Consider the following 21,261-nt stretch of genomic DNA (forward strand, 5'->3'; position numbering starts at 1 on the left):
AAACTGGAGGTATGCACTGATCTTCATTTTTTCAAAAGGTAACTCGGCCTTCAAAAGGGAAAGTGGCCTGGAAAGGAAAGGGACCGCAGACAAGTTAATAAATGGCAGGCTTCCCCAGTGTTTATTAACTGGATGAGATGAGCACAGAAGAGACAATTTTTTTCAGGCTGTAGCACACAGTGGGTACCCAACTGTTCTCCAGTAGCTTGTGAGCAATTAGTTTTCTTTTTCAAGATTAGAAAACGTAACAGTGGAAAGCAGAAGTAACTCCAGTGGAAAACTGGAGTCAAACTGTCTGGGCTGAAGTCTAAGTCTGACACTTACTGGTTGTGTGAACTTGAGCAAGTTACTTAATCGATTTGTGCCTCAGTTTCCCATTCTATCAAATTTAACATCATGCGCCCCTCACAGTCGTAGAGGACCAATGATGACACATTACACATTACACCTAGATGGACCGACACAGTGCCTGCCTCACAGTGAGTCCTCGTTAGGCATTAAGCACAAAAGTACTCAGCACAGTCTCAAATCATTTCATCAAATCTCGGTCAATCACAGTTTTCTGTAAGCTCTAGAGAAAGTTTTCGATATTAAGCTTTCCCCCCACATTTCTAGAGGTCAGTAATACTTCGTGGGATAACAGAAAACAGCCTTTTTTTTTTTTTTTTTTTAAGGCAATGCCAAATGGAAGAGCATTTCCCAGCAGGTTTTTAAAAGTCACTGCGGCAGCTCTTTGCAGAGCTATGATAGTCATTGTGTAACTTTAACTTGTAAATCGCACTCAAAGCCATAAATAAAAGTACAGAGTATCAGTCACGGAGCCACAAGATCCTGGACACCAGTGCCACGCTCCGATCCCGCAGGGTATTTGGAAAATCGTCCCAGGTAAGAAGCTCTCGGGCGCACTATTACTTAAAAAAAAAAAAAAAAATCGCAGAGATAGGAACAGTTAGCAAACTCTGCCCAGCGATCCGGAGCACGAGGTTGTGCAGTCCAGGGGCCGGCGACCGGGAAAGAGGGCTGGGGCCACTCTCCGGACAGCTCCGGGCTCGGGGGCAGTGGGACCCCGGCGTTTCTTCACCAGCAGCGGCGGCGGTGGCGCCCGTGGGGGCAGACTCCCCCGCGGGTCGGCCCCGCATTCCTGCCCAGGTCTATACTTAACCTCCGGCCCGCGCCCCGCGGCCGCCGCGCGCGCCGTGCACCGTATTAGGCAATGCCGGGCGAGCACGGCCCGGCCCCCCCGCACCGCTCCATTCAAGCCCCGAGGCGCAGCGCCCCTCCCCCCACGACAGCCGCCCGCGCCCCCTTCCTGCGCCGCAAGCACCCCCGCGCCGCGACCACCCGGCTACCCGCGCGCACGCGCACCCGGCCCCTCGCCGCCCCTGCCGGGAGCCGGGCACGCTCTGCCAGCTACCAGAGCGCGCAAAGTCGGGGGCGCGGCGGCGCGGGGAGGGCCCCCTCCGGGCGCACGTACCCCGCGGTCATGGCGATGTTGTAGAAGGTGAGCCAGATAGTGGCCAACAAGCCCAGGCGCCTCCGCTTGCCCACTGCCTCCCTCTCCTCGCTCGCCTCCGAGGCGCCCCCGTTGGTGCCGTCCTCCTCGCTGGACGCCATGGCGGCCGCGCAGCCGGGGGACGTGGACGAGAGGGACAGGGGAGCGGGAGGGGGCCCGGCCGAGCGTGCCGCTGAAGCGCCGCCGCCCGCTGCCGCCGCCTCCGTCAGGCGCCCCATGTGCCGCGCGCAGGGGGCTCAGCGCCGCCAGACTGGCCGCCCGCAGTGGGAGGAGCGGGCGCCCCCGGCCGCCGCCCCGCCCCCGGCCCGCGGGAGCGCGCGCCGCGCGAGGGCCTGGCCGCCTGGCCTGGGCGCGGGTGCGCGGGGGTCCTGGGAGCCCCTGGTTACGATCTCTTGGCCCTCTACCGGGAAAACCTCACGGACTGGGGAACCTCCTCTTAGAAACGCCGGGGAAGTCTTGCTAGTGCACGGGAGCCTTGCTAGTGCACGGAGTCTAAACGCACCTGGACTTGGCGTAGCCCTGCCCCGCCCAAGACTTTTGTAAGATAAATTTCTGGATGTGGAGAGGGGCCTAGGTATCTTCCCGCCAAAGACTCATTCTTAAGAGATTCTGGGGAAGGAGCACCCACTTCACCCTGTTTCGCTTTTCACAGCCAGTGGAGCAGGTATTCGGGGGCGGGAGGTGCAGTCAGATCGCCCCACCTGCGTGGATTCCACTGGAGCCAGTGATCTAAGGGCACTGATGGCAGTGCAGCGCGGAACACAGGAAGTCAGGGGGAAACAGGACGTGACAAGATATCAAAGGAGAGAAGTTTGAACAGACAGAGGCAATCTATAGCTGTAAAGCTAACAAGAACCCTTCCCGCAGGAAACATAGTATCTCACTGTTATCCACTGTATCTCCCTCAAAAAAAAAAAAAAAAAAACAAACCCCTTCCTCAGATACACATGCTCCTGACAGCTCTTCCTCTTTCCTCCTAAAGCACACAGTTAAAAAGACAGGCTCTGGAGTCAGATTACTGAAATTCAACCCCCAAATTCCTGGCTCCACCAGTCTTAGTAGCTGTGTGAACTTGGGCAACTAAAATCTCTTCATACCTCAATTTCGTCAATGAGAATAAATATAAAACCTACCTCGTGGGGTCGTTGTGAGATTTAAGTGAAATCGTTCATGTACACCACTCACAGGCCTGACAGTTTGAGTCACCCAAAATCAGTGTTATCGCTGCTGGGACAATTCCCGGTTCGGTTCATCCAATGAAAGAAATGCTGCACGGGCCAAGGAAACCGATCTGCTTGTTAGGTCATTCTTCGGTACCCTGCTGGCTCAGTGGTAAAGAATCTGCCTGCAATGCAGTAGATGCAGGAGGCCTGGGTTCAATTCCTGGGTGGGAAAGGGAGAAGGAAATGGCAACTCACTCCAGAATTCTCCTCAGGAAAATCCCATGGACAGAGGAGCCTGGTGGGCTATAGTCCACTCTTCCTGTTGCAAGAGTCCAACAGAAGGGACTGAGCACGCTCTCCAGCTACCTGGAACCTGAGCCAGACCTCAGGGAGGGGAGGAGCACCTGAAGACCAGAGAGACCAAAGTTGGATCTATTCCACACTGGGCTCTGATCTGGGTTCTGGCCACCCAAGTGGCACTTCCAGCCTGATACAGAGAACTTAGACATAATTGAGGAAGACTTTGCAATAGGGGAGGAGGAGTCTGAGGTGTGCCTGGGGAAGAAATATTGGCTGAAAATTGTCGAAGTTTGATGAAAACTATAACTAGTGTTTTTAAAGGTATTTACATTGGAAAAGAATAAATAAAACTATTTACAAGTGACAACATTGTATTAGAAAAACCTAAGGAATCCACACCCAAAAAAGCTACTGGAACTAGTTGCAGGATACAAGGTCAATGTTACAAAAATCAGTAAATTGAAATTTAGAGTAAAACCATATAATACTTAGCATCCAAAACCATGAAATATAGAGTGATAAATTCAACAAAACACGTGCAAGACCTGTACCCTGAACACGATAAATTACAATCAAGAGAAAGTCCTAAAATACTTAAAAATAAGTATTATGGCTTCATGAATTGGAACTCAAATTGTTAAACTGTCAGTTCTCTGCAAATTCCAGCAGAATATTTCTTTAATTTGACAAGATAACTCTAAAATTTATACAGAAATGTGTAGGAAAAACAAAGTTGGAACATGTGCATACCTGTTTTCAAAACTTCGTATAAAACTACAGTTTCCAGGACAGTGTGATAGGCACAAGGTTAGATATATAGATCAGTGAATAAAGTCCAGACCCCATACATATAGTCAACTGGTTTTCAACAAAGATGCAAAGCTAATTCTTTTTAACAAACAGTGCTGAAACAACTAGGTACCACATTAAAAAAAAAAAAGGAAATGCTTGACCCTTACCTTACACCTTAGACAAGTATTAATTTGATGTGGGTTATAGACCTAAACATAAAAGGTAAATCTCTAAACTTCTAGAAGGAAACAGCAGAATCTTCATGACCTTGGAAGGCAAAGATTTCTTAGATACAACCCCCCCCCCCAAAAAAAACCCAGCATGAATCATAAGAAATATGATTGGACTTCATCAAAATGTAAAACTTCTGTTATCCCAAAGATACCATAAAAAAGTGAAAATATTCACAATATATGTATCTGACAAGGAACTTATATCCAGAATATATTAAGAATCCTTGTAACTCAAGAATACAATAACACTTTTTTTAATTAGCAAGATATTTGAATAGACACATCTCAAAGAACATATGGAAATAATAGCACAAGCAAAGATGTTCAATCTTTTTTGTCATTAGGGAAATGCAAATTAAACCCACAATAAGACATCACTACATCTAGTATTTTCAAAGGTTGGCAAGGATGCAGAGCAATTGACATTCTCATTTATGGCTAAAGAGAATGCTACTTTGGAAAACAAATTGGCAATTTCTTTAAAAGCTCAACATACACTGACCATATGACCCAGCAATTTCATTCCTAGGTATTTAACCAAGAGACTGAAAATAGGTCTGTACAAAGACTTGGACACCAATGTTCATAGAGCTTTGTTCATAGTAACCTCAAACTGAGAATCATCAATGCATCCATCAATATGTGAATGAATAAACAAACTGTAGTAACAAACTACTACTGTACATGCAACAGGAATGAATCTCATAAACTCTACACTGGGCAAAATCAGATAGAAAGACTGCATCATAGATAATTATATTTATATGAAGCTAGAAAAGGAAAATCTAAATCTAAAAATCTACAGTGACAAGAAACAGGAAAGTCGTTGCCTGGTGCTGGGGATGTGTACAAAGAGAAGAGACTGAGAATAGACACAGGAATCCTTTTGGAGCAATGTAAGTGCTCTGTTTGTTGACTGTGGTTTTACACAGGTGTATATATTTGGTAAAACTCATCATGCAAACACATAAAGCAGATGTGTTTTATGTATATAAATTATTAGAGTTGATTTTAAAGTGTCCTGAATAAGAAATATTTTAAAGTATAACATTTACAATATTGATATGTTTAGCATAAAATCCAAATGTTGTGGCAGAATGGGTTTGTGTATTAATAGTTAATATTTGTTCCTCCAATTGTTACTTTAAAACATTGAACATGACATGAGATATAACTGATTTTCAGAATGGCTGTATGTTTTTACAAAGTTGAATGTAACATTTTTTTGGGGAAAAAAAAAACCAACTTTGAAATATCCTAAGAATACATAACATGCCAACAGACTTCTAGAACTATCCCTTTAAGATTGACATATATATATATATACTATTGATACTATGGCTCAGTGGTAAAGAATCTGCCTGCCAATGCAGTGGATGCGGCTTAGATCTCTGGATCAGGACGATCTCCAGAGAAAGAAATGGCAACCACTCCAGTATTCTTGCCTGGGAAATCCCATGGACAGTGGGAGCCTGGCAGGCTAGTCTATGGGGTCACAAAGAGTCAGATACGACTTAGCCACTAAAGAACAGCAACAACACAAGATTGATAACTAATGAGAACCTACGGTATAGCTTAAGTAATAATTCTACTCAGGGCTCTATGGTGACCTAAACGGGAAGGAAATCCAAAACAGTATGGATAAATGTGTACATATAGCTAATTCACTTTGCTGTACAGTAGAAACTAACACAACATTGTAAAACAACTATACTTCAATAAAAGTTAACTTAAAAAATAAATAAAACTGTCCCTTTAAAAGGTAGATAAATTATACTATGCACAAATAGGTATCAAAAAAGTACTTTTTAGTGGCTAAGAAAATTATACAAACAAATGTATGCCAAGATAATGTTAGAAACATACCACCTCTCATGTGTCAGGCACTTCTATTGATTTAATCCATACAACAATCTTTACAGATAGGTATTATTAAATGCATTTTCAAATAAGGCAATTGAAGTCTGGAGGGATTAAGAAACTTGCCCAATTTCACAAGCTAACAAGTAGAGCTTTTGATGTTCGGCCTGACACCAAAGTCTGTATCCTATCATCAAATGCAGAGTAAAAGAAACTTGAAAAGTGAATGGCACAGAGCTATAGGAGTAACTTGTTTGGGGGACTCAGAAAAGGCTTCATGCAATAAATTACATTTAAATACTTGAAGAATGAATCTGATTCCAACAGACAGCTGCAAGAGGATCTTGCAAGCTGGGGGCTCTCCAGGAACGGGCAGGAAAAAGGAACTTGAGGAAAACTGATCTGTGCCGTTTGACTAAGTCTTAAAAGCACCAAGAGAAAGGTAGTATAGAAATCCATTGAAAACAGTCTATTTTAAAAGGCAGTAGTGAATTTCTGAAGACTTAAGAGAAGGAAAATCATATTAAAGAAGCCTCTTTCCCAAGGTTAATTTGGCAGCAGTATAGTGAATGCTGAAGGCATGCAGGAAAGGAGATACTTCAGTCTAAGAAGTAATAAAGCCCAGAAGTAGGTCGGTGGTCAACTACAGCATAAATCAGGGAATAAATGAGGAAATATTCAGAGACACAGCAGTTCAGCTCAGTTCAGTTCAGTTGCTCAGTCGTCCCCAACTCTTTGCGACCCCATGAACTGCAGCACATCAGGCCTCCCTGTCCATCACCAACTCCCGGAGTCCATCCAAACCCATGTCCATCGAGTTGATGATGCCATCCAACCATCTCATCCTCTGTCGTCCCCTTATCCTCCTGCCCTCAATCTTTCTCAGCATCAGAGTCTTTTCAAATGAGTCAGCTCTTCGCATCAGGTAGCCAAAGTATTGGACAAAGTATTGGACAGCTTCAACATCAGTCCTTCCAATGAACACCCAGGACTGATCTCCTTTAGGATGGACTGTTTGGATCTCCTTGCAGTCCAAGGGACTCTCAAGAGTCTTCTCCAACACCATAGTTCAGAAGTATCAATCCTTCGGTGCTCAGCTTTCTTCATAGTCCAACTCTCACATCCATACATGACCACTGGAAAAACCATAGCCTTGACTAGATGGACCTTTCTTGACAAAGTAATGTCTCTGTTTTTTAATATGCTGTCTAGGTTGGTCATAACTTTCCTTCCAAGGAGTAAGCATCTTTTAATTTCGTGGCTGCAATCACCATCTGCAGTGATTTTAGAGCCGAGAAAAATAAAGTCTGCCACTGTTTCCCCATCTATTTGCCATGAAGTGACGGGATCGGATGCCATGATCTTAGTTTTCTGAATGTTGAGCTTTAAGCCAACTTTTTGTCTCTCCTCTTTCACTTTCATCAAGAGGCTCTTTGGTTCTTCTTCAATTTCTACCATAAAGGTAGTGTCATCTGCATATCTGAGGTTATTGATATTTCTCCTGCCAATCTTGATTCCAGCTTGTGCTTCATCCAGCCCAGCGTTTCTCATGATGTACTCTGCATATAAGTTAAATAAGCAGGGTGACAATATACAGCCTTGATGTACTCCTTTTCCTATTTGGAACCAGTCTGTTGTTCCATGTCTAGTTCTAACTGTTGCTTCCTGACCTGCATATCGGTTTCTCAAGAGGCAGGTTAGATGGTCCAGTATGCCCATCTCTTTCAGAATTTTCCACAGTTTATTGTGATCCACACAGTCAAAAGCTTTGGCATAGTCAATAAAGCAGAAATAGATGTTTTTCAGGAACTCTCTTACTTTTTCCATGATCCAGTGGATGTTGACAATTTGATCTCTGGTTCCTTGCCTTTTTTAAAACCAGCTTGAAAAAAAAATAAATAAAATAAAACCAGCTTGAACATCTGGAAGTTCACAGTTCACATATTGCTGAAGCCTGGCTTGGAGAATTTTAAGCATTACTTTACTAGCGTGTGAGGTGAGTGCAATTGTGCAATAGTTTGAGCATTCTTTGGCATTGCCTTTCTTTGGGACTGGGATGAAAACTGACCTTTTCCAGTCCTCTGGCCACTGCTGAGTTTTCCAAATTTGCTGGCATATTGAGTGCAGCACTTTCACAGCATCATCTTTCAGGATTTGAAATAGCTCAACTGGAATTCCATCACCTCCACTAGCTTTGTTCATAGTGATGCTTCCTAAGGCCCACTTGACTTCACATTCCAGGATGTCTGGCTCTAGGTCAGTGATCACACCGTTGTGATTATCTGGGTCATGAAGATCTTTTTTGAACAGTTCTTCTGTGTATTCTTGCCACCTCTTCTTAATATCTTCTGCTTCTGTTAGGTCCCTACCATTTCTGTCCTTTATCGAGCCCATCTTTGCATGAAATGTTCCCTTGGAATCTCTAATATTCTTGAAGACACAGCAGAGTCCAAACAAAAGCTTTTATTTGCTTATTTGTTGAAGGAAAGGTGCCATTAAGATATGAAGAGACTGTCTATGTGAAATAGGTTACTTCATGAAGCAAGATGTGAGAGGATAAGCAATTAAGAAGATAGATGGAGGAATTCGTTTTCAAAAAGAGAAAGGACGCTTCTTTCTCAGACAGGAATAAAGGAAATGGAGGTGGAGATATTTTGAGGCAAGGAAAAAGAAAGTTGAGGTGGTAGCCTAATTTAATGCCATTTGCAGCAACATGGATGGACCTAGAGATTGTCACACTGAGTGAACTAAGCCAGAAAGAAGAGAAATATCACATGACATCATCTCTTATACGTGAAATCTAGTAAGAGATGATACAAATGAACTTGATACAAATAAAACATGGACTCACAGACTTAAAGAAGAAACTTATGGTTGCCCGTGGGGAAGGATGCAGGGAAGGGATAGTTGGGGAATTGGGGATGGACATGTTCACACTGCTATATTTAAAATGAAAAAACCAACAGGTCCTACTGTATAGCACAGGGAACTCTGCTCAATGTTATGTGGCAGCCTGGATCGGAGGAAAGTTTGGGGGAAAATGGATACAAATATATGTTTATACTTGTATAAACATATACTTTTTTATATATACTGAGTCCCTTTGTTGTTCACCTGAAACTCACAACATTGTTAATCTGTTATACTCCAATATAAAATAAAGTTTAAAAAGAATAAAAGAAAGAAAGGGGTCCCCAAAGCAAAGAAGATTTGAAATAGCATTTTACATATAACCTCCTTTCACTTCTCACAACATTTTTTATTTTATCACTCTGCACATTAGCCCTTGTCTTTCAGATAAAAATGGATTACTCAGCTTGCCTTCAGAGCTCTACAATATCCTAACCCCGGGGAACCAATCAAATGTTATCTCTTATTAAGTGCCTGTCACCAAAATACACTGACCCAACCAAGCAGGTCTGTTCATTGTCTTTAAACTGATCTGGATAACTTTTAATCCAAACCTCCATTCTTTTCTCCCTACCCAAACTGCTATTTTCCCTTCTTTCATGTTTGTGTAAGTCTCATTCACTCTTCAAGGCTATATTCAATAGCAGGCCTTTCGATTGGCTTTCCCTGATGGCTTCAAATCCTGCTGGATCTTTATAATTCTGCAAATAAAACTCTACTGGTAATGTGTCATTAATTTTAGCAGTTAATTACATATCATCTTCTGCTTTTACTGAACTCATACTTGTGTGTGTTTTAGTTCCAGAAAAACATCTATTTCTGCTTTATTGACTATGCCAAAGCCTTTGACTGTGTGGATCACAATAAACTGTGGAAAATTCTGAAAGAGATAGGAAAACCAGACCACCTGACCTGCCTCTTGAGAAACCTACATGCAGGTCAGGAAGCAACAATTAGAACTGGACATGGAACAACAGACTGGTTCCAAATAGGAAAAGGAGTACATCAAGGCTGTATATTGTCACCCTGCTTATTTAACTTATATGCAGAGTACATCATGAGAAATGCTGGGCTGGATGAAGCACAGGCTGGAATCAAGATTGGCGGGAGAAATATCAATAACCTCAGATATGCAGATGACATCACCCTTATGGCAGAAAGTGAAGAAGAACTAAAGAGCCTCTTGATGAAAATGAAAAGAGGAGAGTGAAAAAGTTGGCTTAAAGCTCAACATTCAGAAAACTAAGATCATGGCATCTGATCCCGTCACTTCATGGCAAATAGATGGGGAAACAGTGGCTGACTTTATTTTTCTCGGCTCTAAAATCACTGCAGATGGTGATTGCAGCCACGAAATTAAAAGATGCTTACTCTTTGGAAGGAAAGTTATGACCAACCTAGACAGCATATTAAAAAGCAGAGACATTGTCAACAAAGGTCTGTCTAGTCAAGGCTATGGTTTTTCCAGTGGTCAAGTATTGATGTGAGAGTTGGACTGTGAAGAAAGCTGAGTGCTGAAGAATTTATGCTTTGAACTGTGGTGTTGGAAAAGACTCTTGAGAGTCCCTTGGACTACAGGGAGATCCAACCAGTCCATCCTAAAGGAGATCAGTCCTGGGTGTTCTTTGGAAGGACTGATGTTGAAGCTGAAACTCCAATACTTTGGCTACCTGATGCGAAGAGCTGACTCATTTGAAAAGACCCTGATGCTGGGAAAGATTGAGGGCAGGAGGAGAAGGGGACAACAGAAGATGAGATGGTTGGATGGCATCACCAACTCTATGGACATGAGTTTGGGTAAACTCTGGGAGTCGGTGATGGACAGGGAGGCCTGGCGTGCTGCAGTTCATGGGGTCACAAAGAGTTGGACACGACTGAGCAACTGAACTGAACTGAACTGTGTGTGTTTTGGCTGTGATGAAGAACTGCATAGAGATTATGAACTGTATTTTTTAAAAATCCTTTTCAAAGGCCAAGTAATGTTTTGCAATTTTTCCCCCCACAGAAAGTGATTTGTTGGATTTAGAACAAAATAAGATGCTCTGAGAACTATTTTTTAGCAAAGAAAATACTTTTAGAACTTTAAAACTTTTTAGAACTTTTCTAAAACACTGCTTTTGTCTGATGTTAAAGTAGGCTCTTCAGTGTGGAAAACTCTCCAGAGGTCAGTGCCTGGGCTGGATGGCACAGCTCACAACAGTATCATCTGTGAAACCTTCACCAGAATCAAGATAGTAAACACATACATCATTCCAAAGAACTTCTTTGTGCTCCGTTTAAATCCCTCCTCTTACTCTTCCTCAGGTAACCACCGATCAGCTTTCCATCACTTTAGATAAATTTGCATTTTCTGTAATTTTATATACATCTCTTATATGTGGAATCTAGAAAAAATGTTACAGATGAACTTATTTGCAGAGCAGAAATAGAGATACAGATGTAGAGAACAAACTTATGGATACCAAGAGGAGAAGAGGGGGTGGTGGGGTGAATTGGAAGATTGAGATTGACATACATACCTTATTGATACTATATATAAAATAGATAGGGATTCCCAGGTGGTGCCAGTGGTAAAGAACCCATCTGCTGATACTGGAGACACAAGAGATAGGGGTTTGATCCCTGGGTCAGGAAGATAGTCTGGAGAAGGGCATGGCAACCCACTCCAAGTATTCTTGCCTAGAGAATCCTATGGCCAGAGGAGCCCGGCAGGCTACAGTCCATAGGTAGCCTGGACTGTAGCCTACAGTCCCAAGAGTCAAACGCGACTGAAGTGACTTAGCACGCATGTACAAAAAATAGATAACTAAGGAGAAACTACTGTATAGCACAGGGAACTCTACTCAGTGCTCTGATGTGACCTAAATGGGAAGGAAATCCAAAAAAGAGGGGATGTATGTATGCATATAGCTGATTCACTTTGCTGTACAGCAGAAACTAACACAGCATTGTAAAACAACCATACTCCAATAAAAATTAATTTAAAAATAAGTGAAATCATATGTTATGTATCCTTTTTGTCTGTCTTCCTTAACTCAGGATAATTATTTTGAGCAGGTCTGGCTTTACAGACATGTGGCTGGTGCAGTCCTATAGGATCTTGTACTTAAAAGGGCTTGGCACTTGTTTTAATGCTCTGCTGTCACTGTTTTGAAATCCTTAATAATATATGAACAAAGGAATCCATATTTTCATTTTGCTCTGTGTTCCACCAATTATGTAGCTGTGTCCACCAATTATGAATTAGAGATTCATCCATGTGGCAGTGTGTATCAGTAATTTACTCTCTTTTATTGCTGAGAAGCATTCTATTGCATGGATATACCACAGTTTGTTTATCTGTTTACCACATAGTTTATCTACTCATGTTTACATATTTGGTTTTTTTTTTTCCTCCCAGTTACAAATAAAGCAACTATGAACATTTGTTGACAAGTCTTTGTACAGAGACACACTTTCATTTTTCTTAGGTAAATACTTAGGAGTGGAATGACTGGGTCGCATGGTTGATATTTGTCTAATTTTCAGAGAAAGTGCTAAAGTGTTTTCCAAAGGGGTTGTACCATTTTACGTTCCCACCAGCACATTGGAGGAGTTTCAATGGGCCTACATCCCAGCCAACACTTGGTATGGTTAGAAATTTTACATATTTTGATTCATTCTGCCCTGAAACTTTGAGCCACCTTCGTAACTGTAGTTATCTCTTTTGGAAATCTGTAGCTTATTTTAACATGCATGAAAGCCTCTGAAAAGTCTTTGACTGGTAAATGCTGGGGAGGAGCAGATTTCTCGGGGATGTCTTTATTTTCTAACATCCTTCATGATACACCAGATGCAAACTATGTCAGCAGAATCACCATAAACCCCGACCAGCTGATGAGTGTTGCTAATCCAGTTACCCAGTCATTAGCAATTATTAGGCTAAAGAAAATTTATAATCTTTATAATAAGAAAGGAGTCAAAGTGGAAGTCAGGAATTGAGTGACAATAAGAAATTACATTAATAGAAATAGAGCTATTCAAGTGAACTATTTCTGTCTTGAGCTTTAGAATTTTGTGCTGTTGAAGGAATTTGCCTTTTCTTCTTATCTAATTTATAGGTATAGAGTAGGCCATAATACGGGAATTCCCTGGCGGTCCAGTGTTAGGACTTGTCACTTTCATTTCTGTGGGCCCAGGTTTCATCCATGATCAGAGAACTAAGATCCTGCAAGCTGTGAGGCCTATATATATTTTTGTTTTAAAGAGAATTGGCCATAATATTATTCTCTTAATATGTGTAGCATCTGTAGTGATGTCACTTCTTTAATTCCTGAAACTGGTAATTTGTATCTTTTACCTATTTCCCTTGTCAATCTGACTATAGTTTTATCAATTTTATTTATCTCCTCAAAAAATGAACTTTAAGTGTGGTTTCTGCTATTGTTTCTCTGTTTCCTTTTTCATTGCTTTCCTCTCTGATGTTTAATACTTCCTTTCTTCTGCTTTCTTTGGGTTTCATTTGCAGTTTTTTCTAGATCCTTAGAAAGAAATCAAGATCATTGATTTGAGAACTTTCCTCTTTTTCAGTATATATGCTATATGCTGTGCTGTGCTTAGTCACTCAGTTGTGTCTGATTCTTTGCGACCCCATGCACTGTAGCCCACCAGGCTCCTCTGTCCATGGGCATTCTCCAAGCAAGAATAGTGGAGTGGGTTGCCACGCTCTCCTCCAAGGGATCTTCCCAACCCAGGGATTGAATCTAGGTCTCCCACATTGCAGGTGAATTCTTTACCATCTGAGTCACTAGGGAAGCCCGAGAAGACTGGAGTGGGTAGCCTATCCCTTTTCCAAGGGGTCTTCCCAACCCAGGAATCAAACCAGGGTATCCTGCATTGTAGGTGGATTCTTTACCAGCTGAGCTACCAGGGAAGCCCATATATGCTATATTATATTATAAATATCCCTCTAAGTACTGCTATAATTGCTTCCCATAAATTTTATTTTATATTTTCAGTATCAGCCCATTCTCAATACATCCTATTTTTCACTTTATTTCTCCTCTAACCAATGGGTTATTTAGAAGTGTTACTTAGTTTCAAAATATTTGGGGACTTTTAAATATCCTTCTGTAATTTATTTTTAATTTAATTCATTTGCACTCAGAGAACATACTCTTTGCCAACAAAGGTCTGACTAGTCAAGGCTATAGTTTTTCCAGTAGTCATGAATGGATGGGAGAGTTGAACTATAAAGAAAGCTGAGTGCTGAAGAACAGATACTTTTGAACTGTGGTATTGGAGAAGACTCTTGAGAGTCCCTTGGACTGCAAGGAGATCCAAATCAGTCCTGAATATTCTTTGGTTGGACTGATGCTGAAGCGGAACTCCAACACTTTGGCCACCTGATGTGAAGAACTGACTCATTGGAAAAGACCCTGATGCTGGGAAAGAGTGAAGGCAGGAGAAGGGGACAACAGAGGATGAGATGGTTAGATGGCATCACCGACTCAATGGACATGAGTTTGAGTAGACTCTGGGAATTGGCAATGGACAGGGAGGCCTGGCGTGTTGCAGTCCATGGGGTCGCAAAGAGTTGGACACGACCAAGCTGAACTGAACATACTCTGTATGACTTGACTCCTTTTAAATTTATCAAGATTTGTTTTATGGCATGGAATATTCTCTATCTTGGTAAATATGTCATGTATTTGAAAAGACTATGTAATCAGCTTTGATCAGATGTATCAGTTTCATTTAAGTCAAGTTTGACGATAGTATTCAAGTCTTCTACTATTGAGATGGGGAATTGAAATTTCCAAGTATAATCATTTAGCCTAGTTTTCAGTTGTTTCAGGCAAAATGGTAAATCCAGTCTCTGTTATTCCATCTTGGCTAACGGCAAAGTCTGAAAAGTATATTCCTTTTTCTTCTTGACTTTAGCACTGCTGCTGCTGCTAAGTCACTTCAGTCATGTCCAACTCTGTATGACTCCATAGACAGCAGCCCACCAGGCTCCCCCGTCCCTGGGATTCTCCAGGCAAGAACACTGGAGTGGGTTGCCATTGCCTTCTCCAATGCATGAAAGCGAAAAGTGAAAGTGAAGTCACTCAGTCATGTCCGACCCTCAGCGACCCCATGGACTGCAGCCTACCAGGCTCCTCCGTCCATGGGATTTTCCAGGCAAGAGTATTGGTGGGGTGCCATTGCCTTCTCCGTGACTTTAGCACCAAGATTGTCATTAAATAGTAGCATAAAAATGGGCATTCTTCTGTTGCTTCTTACTGTAGAAAAATCATTCTCTTTCACCATTGAGTAAGATGTTAGGTCTAAGTTTTTTGGAGATGACTTCTTTCAGGTTGAAAAAGGTTTCTTTTACTCTTTGTTGTTTTTATCACAAAGGTTTTGAATTATGTCAAATAGTATTTTTCTGTGGCTATTGAAATTTTCATATGGTTTTTCTCTTACATACTGTTAGCATGGTGAACTATGTTGACTGATCTTCAAATACTAAAGTAACTTTATACTCCTGGGATACACTACTTGGTCATGATGTATTCTCTTCATATTCCTATAAATTTCTTTTTTTAAAGGATTGTTATAGTTCTATTAATAAAGGTATTATTTAATATAATTTTATATTTTAAAATATTATATTTTAATAATAATTTTGATAATTATAACATCTGATTTTGGTGTCAGGATGCTTTCGGTCTCATACAATAATTAGGAAATTGTTCTCATCTGGTGTATTTTCTAAAAGATTTTGTAAATGTTTGATATTATTTCTTCCTTAGAAGTTTGATAGAATTAACAATTGAACTAATGGGCCTAGAGATTTTTGTAGAATGTAATTAAGAATTTAATTTCTGCTACTGATATATATATGGGTTTCTCTGGTGGCTCAGAAGGTAAAAAAATCCACCTGCAATGTGGAAGACCTGGGTTTGATCCCTGGGTTGGGAAGATCACCTGGAGAAGGGTATGGCAACCCACTCCAGTATTCTTGCCTGGAGAATCCCCATGGACAGAGGAGCTGAATGGACTACAGTCCATGGAGTCGCAAACAGTTATGATTGAGTGACTAAGCACACACATTGATATATATATAAAATATAAATAATATGTATAATATAAATATATATATATATATATATATATATATCAATGTGTGTGATGCTTACTCCTTGGAAGACAAGTTATGACCAACCTAGACAGTATATTAAAAAGCAGAGACATTACTTTGCCAACAAAGGTCCATCTGGTCAAGGCTATGGTTTTTCCAGTAGTCATGTATGGGTGTGGGAGTTGGACTGTAAAGAAAGCTGAGAGCTGAAGAATTGATGCTTTTGAGCTGTGGTCTTGGAGAAGACTCTTGAGAGTCCCTTGGACTGTGAGGAGATCCAACCAGTCCATCCTAAAGGAAATCAGTCCTGAATATTCTTTGGAAGGACTGATGCTGAAGCTGAAACTCCCAATACTTTGGCCATCTGATGCGAAGAACTCATTGGAAAAGACCCTGATGCTGGGAAAAATTGAAAGCGGGAGGAGAAGGGGATGACAGAGGATGAGATGGTTAGATGGCATCACTGCCTCAATAGACATGAGTTTGAGTAGACCCCGGGAGTTGGTGATGGACAGGGAGGCCTGGTGTGTTGCAGTCCATGGGGTCACAAAGAGTTGGACACGACTGAGTGACTGAACTGAACTGATGTTATCAAATTTATCAGCCTAAAGATTCTTAAAAGAATATTCCTTTATGAATGTTTTGTGTAATGTTTTAATTACAGGATCTATAGTCATGCTTCTTCTTTAATTGTTGATACTGGTAATTTGTTTCCTCTTATTAAACTTTCGATCTAGGTAGAGTGCTATCAATTTTGACTTTTAAGAAGGTTGAATTTTGATTTTATTGATTTTGTGTTTTATTGATTTCTGGTTTTATTTCCCTTTTCTACTTGAATTCTTTTTCTATTTTCTTAAGGTAGGCTTAGCTCATTGATGTTAGAGTTTCTTTTCTAATATCTAATGCTTAAAGTATTTCCTCTAAGTATTACTTTAATTGCATCTCACAAATGTTGATTGGTTGTTTTCACTTTCACCTAGTTCAAAATAGTCTCTGATTTTCCTTTGACTCAGATTATTTAGAACTGTATTGTTTAATCTTTACATAAATTGAAAATTTTCAGATAGCTTTCTGTTACCTTTATAAGGTAATTGTTTTAGTCAAGAAAACAATCAACTTAATTTTATCCTTTAAACTGTTTTGAGTCGTTATACAGCCAGCATATTGTCTGTCTTTGTTACCGTTCTTGTCTACTTGACAAGAATGTTTGTCTTGGAGTGTTTGGGTGGGGCCATCACAAATGTCAATTTGGTCAAGCTGGTTGAGAGAGTTCTTTGTTTTCTATGTAATTACTAATTTTCTATTTGTTCTATCTTTGCCTGAGAGAGGAGTATTAAAATAGATAACAAAACTCTGGACATATCTATTTCTTCTGTCAGTTCTGTAAATCTTGCTTCCTCTTTTTTCAGTTCAGTCTTTAGGTTAAACACATTGGATATTACTATGTCTTCTAGTGAATTTATGCCTGTATCTTTGTAAAGTGTCGTTCATTACCCCATATGGTAATTTTGGGGTTTTCCCTCCCTGGGCATAATCAGAAACTGACACTAGACAGAAGGCTGTGGCAATCATAGGGCTCATTGCTTGTTTTTTTTTCTCCTTAGGATCACACACTGCTGTTTCAGGTCTGCAATCACTTGTTTCATATATTTTGTCCAGTGTTTTACTTGGTTATGGTGAAAAGGTAAGGCCAGAGCCTGTTACTCCCTCATGGCTGCTAATGGCAGTGTGCCAATTTAATCATGACTTATTTTATTTACTCCATTTAACAAATGTTTATGGAACACCTATTGTTGAAAGCCTGGGAACCCAGAGATAAAGGAGTCACAGGCCAATGCTATGGAAACAAGTAAAAAGTTGCAATAGTGTGGCAGCTTTCAAATATGGCCCCCAAATTCTTTAATACTCTTTCCATGGAGAGGTGGGTTTTATTTCCTTTCCCCTTGAGTGTAGATGCTGCAATTGCTTGTTCAGTGGAATATGACAGAAGCACTGCTATGCCCACTTTCTAGTTCAGGTCTTGAGAAACTGGGAGTTTCATTTTCCTGCCTCTTACAATGCTCAGTCCAACGTGCTGACACACGGGAGGTCCCCTGCAGGTGTTCCGGCCAACAGCGCCAATGACCCAGCCAATTGCCAGCGTCAACCACCAGTCATGTAAGTGTGCAAGCTTTCAAAAGACCGTAGTCCCGGTGAATGATCCCAGCCTTGAGCCCCTCTTACTGACCTTGTATGGAAGACAGGCAAGCTATGCCCACAGAGTTCTGTCCAAATTTTTTATTTGCAAGCAAAAGAAATGATTGTTATCCTAGGTCAGAAGCTTTGGGGTGATTTTTATGTAGTAAAAGATACTTAATATAATACCATTAAGTGCTACTATAGAAATGGTCAATAATCAACTAACTAACAAATACTTACTATGTGCCTATTACAGTTCAGAATTGGAATTTGAGTGGAGATTGAGAGAAGGTATAGAATCAGAGCAGGAGAGTAGAAAGAATTGCTTGTTTGAAGACATGCAAAGTATGGGGGAATCTGAAAGACTAAAGTAGAGGGTCTGAGAGACTAGTTTAAAAAAAAAATGAGATTTTCAGGGGCCAGTTCTATAAGGAGGTAATACTAAGGAATTAGGACTTAATTATTTATTTAATGATGCATTCCCCATCAGCTACTCTATAAAAGACCTTTAATCTCTGTTTTTCCAGCATCTAGTATGGTACTTGGTACACATAGGAGTTAATAAATATTTATTAAATGACTGACTGAAGAACCATGTGATAACTTTAAAGGAATAACATAATCAGATTTTTGTTTTAGAAAAATTATTCCAGCAGGGGTATGGAGAAACGTAAGTGTATTTACTCAGCTGTTATAAGAAAATATCTTAGGCTAGGGGCTTAAACAAAGAGATTTTTAAAAACAGTTGTGGAGACTGAAAATCTGAGATCAGGGTACCAGCATGATCAGGTTCTGGGGAGCACTCTCTTTCTGGCTTGCAGATACAGCTGCCTTCTCACTGCGTCCTCACATGGCAGAGGAGACGAGAGAGAGTAAGCTCCCTGGTGTCTGTTCTTATAATGACACTAATCTGACCACGAGGGCCCCACCTTCATGTCCTCATATAAATGTAATTACCTAATTATCTACCCAGAGAAGGAAATGGCAACCCAATCCAGTATTCTTGCCTAGAGAATCCTGTAGACAGAGGAGGCTGGTGGGCTGCTGTCTATGGGGTTGCACAGAGTCGGACACAACTGAAACGACTTAGCATGCATGCATGCACTGGAGAAGGAAATGGCAACCCACTCCAGTATTCTTGCCTGGAGAATCCCAGGGACAGAGGAGCTTGGTGGGTTGCCGTCTATGGGGTTACACAGAGTCGGACACGACTGAAGTGATTTAGCAGCAGCAGCAGCAATTATCTACCAAAGGCTCATCTTTAAATGTTATCACATTGGTAGTTAAGACTTCAACATATGAATTTTGTGGGGACATGATTCAGTCCACAGCAGTAGGAAAGGAGAAAAACATAGCAGGAGATAAATGTAATAAATCATCTAAAAGATGATAGGAGTGTGAACTAAAGTAGTGTTAGTAAGGTTCCTGGGATATTTCTTTTTTAAAACCTTAAAATTACAGATTTTTCCTGGAGTAACTCTATTTGCATGGAGGTGTCTTCTTTTTTTTTTTTCAAAATCAAACCAAACAAGAAAAAGGGAATAATATATCAAAATTAACCACAGAATCTAGTAAACATAAACATATATTACAGAAACACTTGAATGTTTCGTCTGGTGCCCAGTCCTGTCTGACTCTTTGTGACCCCATGGACTGTAGCCCACCAACCTCCTTTGTCCATGGGATTTTCCAGGCAAGAATACCGGAGTTATCCAGGGTATCTTCCTGACCCAGGGATTAAACCTGCGTCTCCTGTGTCTCCTGCATTGCAGGTAGATTCTTCACTGCTGAGCCACCAGGGAAGCCCCTGAATGTGTCACTGCTGCTGCTGCTGCTAAGTCACTTCAGTTGTGTCCAACTCTGTGCGACCCCATAGACGGCAGCCCACCAGGCTCCCCTGTCCCTGGGATTCTCCAGGCAAGAATACTGGAGTGGGTTGCCATTTCCTTCTCCAGTGCATGAAAGTGAAAAGTGAAAGTGAAGTCGCTCAGTCGTATCCTACTCTTCGTGACCCCATGGATTGCAGCCCACCAGGCTCCTCCATCCATGGGATTTTCCAGGCAAGAGTACTGGAGTGGGGTGCCATTGAAACTATGGTAAAAGTGAAACTCATGTAGTTTCAATGTTTTAAGGGATAATCATGGAAAGGCAACTTCAAAATACAAACCACTTTCACTTTTTCTATTTGGTTTTGTTAAATAATATTAAAAATGCTTTCATAGCCTATTAATCATAGTTCTCAAATGGCTAACATCATTGTTCCAGGTCAGAATACATGGATAATTCTATGATTATCTATGATGATTACTAGGTGTGTTATTTTACTTCAGTATTTCCAGAGCGCACATACTGATGAGCAAGGCTTGAACAATTTGCTCACTAGCTTACTGCTGGCAACAGAGTTCTTCAGTGATGCACAAAGCACATCCAAATGCTTCTTTATAAATATCTGGCTCTGATACAGGGCAATTATGATTAATGTGTCCCAGACACACTAATGTTTGGGAACTTGAGGTAGACAAGTTGTCACCTGATCCTGTCAGCCCAGTAATCAAAAACTGGTTTTTCAGAGAGAATTTTCCACTTCACTGATTAACAGTGATGTTTTGGAAGAATTTTATACTTGTCATAAGGAAACATAAGCAAGCCTTGGTACTGGCTTCTTAAACTGTAAAGAATCGGTGGGACTAACTTACATTTTTCACACTGTTGTGTTAACCATTTTTCTGCTTTTCAAAGAAACATAGGCTCATGTATTTGTAACACAGCATTAAAATATTTGTAAAATATAAACTGCTTAAGAACAAAATATCATCACAAATCTTACAATTCAGAGATAATCAAAGTATTATCACCTATATCCTTTCAAACTGAAAATTTGGGGTATTGCATAATCCTATATAGTTTTTTAAGTGGCTTTTTAAAAGGAATATACTTAGGTGTCATTCTGTATAAACACAGATCTGTATTAACACTTGTAATAGCTGGAGAATTTTTAGACTGTGTGTACTATGATCAATATGAATTAAAATGATTACTTACACTTATTTAGTGCTTACTATATGCTGGGTATCCAAGGGCTTCCTTTGTATGAATCCATTTGATCCTTACAACCCAATTATCACTCCTGTTTCACACAGATGAGGAAATTGAGACACCAAGAAGGAAGTTATCTGTCTAATCCCTAATATCCCACATTTTTCTAGT

At 40.8% G+C, this 21,261-nt stretch overlaps 1 protein-coding gene and 1 long non-coding RNA gene across 3 annotated transcripts in view; one reads left to right on the plus strand and one right to left on the minus strand.

Annotated features, from left to right (window-relative positions):
* HACD1 (3-hydroxyacyl-CoA dehydratase 1) overlaps positions 1-2,782 on the minus strand; it is a 22,863-nt gene extending 20,081 nt beyond the window's left edge. The window contains exon 1 of one of the 2 annotated variants that reach the window (XM_055543935.1): positions 2,647-2,782. Coding sequence is in view for 1 of the 2 variants with exons in the window: in XM_055543934.1 (XP_055399909.1) it covers positions 1,475-1,731 (257 nt within the window). In the remaining variant the exon portion in view is untranslated. Of the gene's footprint in view, positions 1-1,474; positions 1,812-2,646 lie in introns of those variants that run through there. The other variant, XM_055543934.1, reaches the window with a different exon arrangement.
* LOC129625495 (uncharacterized) lies at positions 630-21,197 on the plus strand. Its single transcript, XR_008701476.1, has 4 exons — positions 630-885; positions 17,481-17,560; positions 17,889-18,033; positions 19,827-21,197. It is a non-coding gene; the product is annotated as an uncharacterized LOC129625495 (long non-coding RNA).
* The last annotated feature ends 64 nt before the right edge of the window (positions 21,198-21,261 follow it).

The sequence above is a fragment of the Bubalus kerabau genome, chromosome 13 (genome assembly GCF_029407905.1).
Source record: "Bubalus kerabau isolate K-KA32 ecotype Philippines breed swamp buffalo chromosome 13, PCC_UOA_SB_1v2, whole genome shotgun sequence".
Classification (NCBI taxonomy): domain Eukaryota; kingdom Metazoa; phylum Chordata; class Mammalia; order Artiodactyla; family Bovidae; genus Bubalus; species Bubalus kerabau.